Source organism: Cyrtonyx montezumae, unplaced genomic scaffold (genome assembly GCF_038088225.1).
Source record: "Cyrtonyx montezumae isolate F1298 unplaced genomic scaffold, pur_monq_1.0 scaffold_31, whole genome shotgun sequence".
Lineage (NCBI taxonomy): Eukaryota > Metazoa > Chordata > Aves > Galliformes > Odontophoridae > Cyrtonyx > Cyrtonyx montezumae.
Window position 1 is genome coordinate 3,768,516 of NW_027072036.1, and position 5,442 is coordinate 3,773,957.

Sequence of the window (5,442 nt, forward strand, 5' to 3'; positions counted from 1 at the left end):
TGTGGGGCAAAAATAGCGATCATGAAGAATGTAATTCAACTTTAACCTGCTTGAAAACTTAGCTAAAAAAAGAGCTGCTCAGGGCACTGAAGTGCTCCAAGACCTTAAAGTAACATGCTGGAACACTTTGTGTGTGCCGAGTGCATCTCCCTGCCTCTTTATTCTGACCTTGACTTTGCAAGGATTGTTTATGGCGTGCATTACCAGGACAGACAGGCACCTCTTGTGGCTTCCCACTGTAAACACCAAGAGAACAAACTCTTTGATTTATTAATCAATTAATTAGATAAAATATATTTATGGCTACTGCAGGCCCAGGGTAATTTGTTTTTAACAAAGTGCTCAGCTGTGATGAAAAGCAAACAGATCCTTCGTCATAAGGAAAATACTCTTTCTAAACAGTGTAGCAGGAGTTATGGAACAGTCAACGTTTCCTCTGAAACTTGAATTTGTAAATAGCTGGGCTGTTTGTTGTCTCCTTCTTCACCTTTATTTTATGAGTTTTGTCCTGGAAAAGGGAAAAATAAAAGAGGAAAAATTAATCTGCTGTCATGTTTTGGCTTTTTTACTTTACAAAAGCACATTATGAAGTCCCTGTCTGGAGGTGACAAAGCATTAGTGAAAGATGATCACTTTCCACTGTTTAGATTGGTGTTACATTTCCATCTGCTCTTTCTGTCTTTGGTTTGTCAGACAGAACCCGTTTTGTTCTCAAGTACCAGTGAATGCAAAGGCCCACTGAGACAGTTTTTCTGGTCACTGAGTTAAGTTATTGCAACCAACAGAACTGCTTCCTTCCCTCTGCTACTTCTTAGTATTTGAGGTGATGACAGTATTTCAAGAGTTGAGTCTTTGTCACTGACATGAGAGAGTTGGTCTAGCAGATATAAATGTACTCATGTCACATTCTGAATGCTTCACCTCCTTGCTTCCTCCATATTAAAGGAGACTCTGTTTCCACGTAATTCCTAAAAACAAGTCAGGGTAAAACAAGAGTGAAGAAACTCGGACAGCTACACAGTGATCTTAACAAAACAGCTCCAGAGAAACAGAGTTAAAGCTCTCACCAGAAGATCTTTACGTGTCTGGATTTTCTGGGCAATAACAAACATGCTCTTTTCTCGCTCAATGCGCTGCCTCAGGAGGTCATACTGATTCTTCCTTTGCTGGTCTAATTTCTGGAAGGAAAAAAAGAGTGTTCTTAAGCACGAGGAACAAGACACTACAGTTCACAGCTGACCTATGCTGAGGCACTTGGACCTCACAAACATTTTTTACATTTCAATCATATTAAAAGAATACTGCTTCAGTGTTGTGGTTGGATTCCAGAGAACAGTTTAATATCTTGATTTTCAGACTCGTTTTGTGGTTAGGTCTTTATTCTTCATGCTTGTTTTAATCTCCTAAATCTAAACTAAAGGGAAAAAAAGTAAGCAAATAAAAACCACACCTTTTCTAGCTGAGATGCTGTGGAACCTCATTTGGTAAGCAGAGTTTCAGTTTTATAACTCCTCTTGATTTCAGTGTTGAGTGCAAAAGAGCATTTAGCTCCAAAAGGAAAACTCACAAGTGTTTATCCAGAATAAAAGAATAAAATCCACAAGAGATTAATTCCTGAAGCTCACAAAACTTGCAGAGAGGCCTCCCAAAATGCAACTTGTTTGGTCATGTTTACCTACTAGGAGCTGATGGTTTTCCCAGCATAAAAAGGTGTTACTGCAGGTGTGATTGAAGTAATTAAATTAAGGAGAACAGATCCAAACACGCTTACAATGTGACTCAGGCATTTAGAGAGAAAACTTGTCCAACTGCTTTACAGACAAGCCAAACCAAGAGAGCTGGCAAGATGGAAAAGACCATAGGGTGTTTCTTATCTGGCATCTGGTTCAGAAAACAACAGGTTATAAATTTACCACATGGCAGATTAAGACAAGTTTATTTTTACCTTACGCACACTGGCTTCAGCTCATAGAACTGCCCAATATCTAAACTAATTAAGGGGTGTTTCCAGTGTTAAAGCCAAGTTTAGCTACTTCTAGGACACAGTGCTATAATATTAAGACATCAGAATCAAAGTTGATTGTGCAAGCAATTCATCCTGAGGAATTATTTCTGCTAGAGTACTGTTACTGTTGGTAATACGGTATGGACTTTATGAATGACTTCAATTGCTTCATGTTCAGGGATGCAGGTTTTCTTTACAGGATGAAAAGAAATGACCTCATCAGGTATGTACCACTCCTTTCTGGCCCAAACTTCACAGTTTTTGGTTTACAATACACAACCAAACAAGTTCTCCACATTGGGCCAGAAGACCTAACTGCAGTCTCCAGGTATGTGATGACTAAGTGACATCTGCTACAGCCCTGAGTTACCAAGAAATATACTAAGACAACAGAACGACTTTGTTCTCCTATACAACTGACCAATGAATGCTTCTCTTATTATAAAGCAGTGAAGAAAAAAAAGTAAAGCATAAAGAACAAATTACCTTTAAATGGGCAGGATCAGTAGCTCCTTTCACTGTCTCCTTCTGCAGCGTTGCAATGGTTGGTCGGTTGTAGACTCTGTCTACCAGCTCTGGGACAGTATTCAGATGAGTTGCAATATCAAATTCTTGAACTATAAATTTATAAAAGAAGAATTAAAAAGATTTTAGGAATAAACTCACATAGACTTCGTGGAATAATGTTCAGCAAACCTTCCACACATGTGGCTTATGCACAGCCAGCAGCAGAGAGAGACCCAGCTAAACAGCTCCTGCAGAACTGAGGTCTTCTCTACTAATTAAAATAGATGTACAGAGCTCCTGAAATAGTCTTCATTTATAGTAGTAGCATAAAGCAAGCACCATGTTGCTTTGTAACTTTTACACAGCCTGAAACAAATCAAGGGAAAAAAATCTGGCAAAGCCTATTTAAATCTCACCTTCTTTCTTAGTATCAAAAAAGAACACGTGCTTGTTGGGCTGCTTCCCCTCAACATCCAGAAGATGGAGCTCTGACTTCAGCCTTTCAATTTTCTGCAAGAAATAAAAGGTAATCAGTTTTGCCAGACACCTTTAATGAGGTGAAGTGATATTTCTTTCAAGGTAATTCCTCATAGTTTCTCGAGTTTATGAGTATCTGAACTCTTACTTTATTTTTAATACTCTGAAATGCACCTAGCTTATGTATGTGTCCTCTCTTCACGTCCTTTTTCAAGTCAAGGTTACCCACTTCAGGAACAATAATCCTATTTTTTTTACATGCATGTGTTTAATGTCTTGAATGTGCATAAAGGTTTGCCATGCTGATGATGCACAGCATCATTTTTAGCAGTTTTATGTAAGTTCTATATACAGAGTTCCACTGACATTTCCATCTTTCATTTTCAGAATTCTACAAACAAGGTTTCACTAAATGTAGACACAATATACACCACCACTATTTAAAAATAAATAAATAAAACAGTTCTAGGCAAATGGAGAAACACTGAAAAAATGAAGTGCATTACCTTGGCTTCTGCCACTCTTTTCATTTCCACATACTTAAGATCCTGTGTCTTCATCAGTTTCATCTGTTCAGGGGTCACTTCATCCTTTGGCTGCTTAATTACATGAACTCCATCCTAAACACAGAGATAAACTGCATAGGTGCAGTTCTTGCTACAGGACACTATGAGCTCTGGTTTAAAACAAATAAAGCAGAATCTTTTTGTCCTTTGCACCTCATTTTCTTCAAAGGCTGCAATGGGCACCAAGCCCAGTCTGATGGTTTATTTACTGATTTTTAAATCAAAAACATGAGCTAGCTTTAAAAACTGTGACCTGGAGCAGCAGTGTCATCCTACTCCAAAGTAATTTAGTTTCTCACCTTGAGATGAGTGCGGATCATTTTGAAGTAGAACTCATCAGGATTCTTGTCCAGAGCTTTCTTCTGAAGTGCTCGGAGGGCATTTTGCTTCTTGTGATAGTCCCTGGGAGGAAGGCAGAGCAGCACAGAGTTCCCCTGAGCCTACACTCCCTGATGGGCAGCACAATGATAAAGGGCTGCTCAACCTGGTCCCACTCTGAACAGAGTGACTTGGGTAGAAAGGGACTCAAAGGTTCATTAAGTTCCAACCCCCTCTGACACAGACAGGGCCACCAACCTCCAGATCTGGTACTGGACCGGGCTGCCCAGGGCCCCATCCAACCTGGCCTTGAACATCTTCAGGAACAAAGAGCATCCATACCTCCCTGGTACAGATGGCAGAGAGCCTTCACAGCCTCTCTGTGAAGAACTTCCCCCTGACATCCAATTTAAACCTTACCTCCTCGAGCTTAAAATCATCCCCCCTTGTCCTATCACTGTCTACCCGAGTAGAAGGTTGATTCCCCTCCCTTTTAAATACTGTGAGGCTGCAATGAGATCCCCCCTTCTACATCCTGAACATCCTTCTCCATGCTGAACGATCCCAGCTCCCTCAGCCTGCCCTTGCACGGGAGATGCTCCAGCCCTCTGCTCATCTCCGTGGCCTTCCTCTGGACCCTCAACCGCTCCCGACTCACCGTGCCCGCAGGCGGTAGTCCTGCTTCTTCTCCAACAGCCCCAGCTTCTTCCTGGAGGCGGGCTGCGGGGGAACAAGCGGGGAGGAGGAAGATGAGGATGAGGCCCGATCTCGCAGCGAGGTCCCACGGCCCGCCCGGGAGGTCCCGGTGCCGCTCACCCACCTGTGACCGCTCGCGGTGCTGCCGCTGCCCCGATTTGGCGGCTTTCCTGAAGGCGGCCGACATGGTGACGGCGCGTCCCGGCGCGACCACCACCGCGTGGGGATACCCGCTCGCACCGGGCCGCGAGGCGGGGCCTGAGGGGGGGCGGGGCCAGCGCGTTACGCCATCACGTAGGATTAGCGTCACTACGTCGGCACGGCGTTATTACGTCATCACGGCGTCCGCACGCTGTCTCCATGGTGACGGCGGCGCTCATCCCGCGCTCTGCTACCGCCCCCGGTGTGCGCGGTTTGTGTCTGGGCCTGACCCCGTCCCGCGGTTCGGTCGTTGCTTCCCCACGCTAACACGCGCCGTGGCCCGGCCCGCGCTAGGCCGCCGGTTCTCCATCCCGTCACCGGGCAGAGGCCGTTCCCGCTCCCGTTGTTCGGCAGCCGCGCCGTACCCGTGGAGCTCCAGGAGCGGGGCGGGCGGCACCGGCTCACGGGGCTCCCCCACCTTCCTCCTCGCGTCGCGCGGGCCGCTATGCTTCCCAGTCCCCCCCTCTCCCCGCTGCGGGGCGGTTCCGTACCGCTGTGCCCACCGCCCCCGGCCCAACCCACCGCCCCTCGGCTGCGCTCCGCCCTGGGCCGGGCGGGGCCGCCCTCAGCGCTGAGGAGTGGAACTGAGCCGTGCCCAGCGCAGCCCGGCGCCGGGGCGAGCAGCGGGGTGCCGAGAAGGTGGGTCCGGGACCGGTGGGAGCCGATCGCTTT

The 5,442-nt window shown here is 46.0% G+C and overlaps 1 protein-coding gene across 1 annotated transcript; it reads right to left on the reverse strand.

The window, feature by feature from the left end:
* Positions 1-239: 239 nt before the first annotated feature.
* UTP11 (UTP11 small subunit processome component) lies at positions 240-4,769 on the reverse strand. Its single transcript, XM_065744533.1, has 8 exons — positions 4,694-4,769; positions 4,532-4,593; positions 3,855-3,957; positions 3,496-3,609; positions 2,929-3,022; positions 2,492-2,622; positions 1,068-1,178; positions 240-508 (listed from the first exon to the last, which is right to left on the reverse strand). The coding sequence occupies exons 1-8, from the start codon at positions 4,754-4,756 to the stop codon at positions 425-427; spliced, it is 762 nt and encodes a 253-aa protein (XP_065600605.1). The 5' UTR covers positions 4,757-4,769; the 3' UTR covers positions 240-424.
* Between the last annotated feature and the right edge of the window lie 673 nt (positions 4,770-5,442).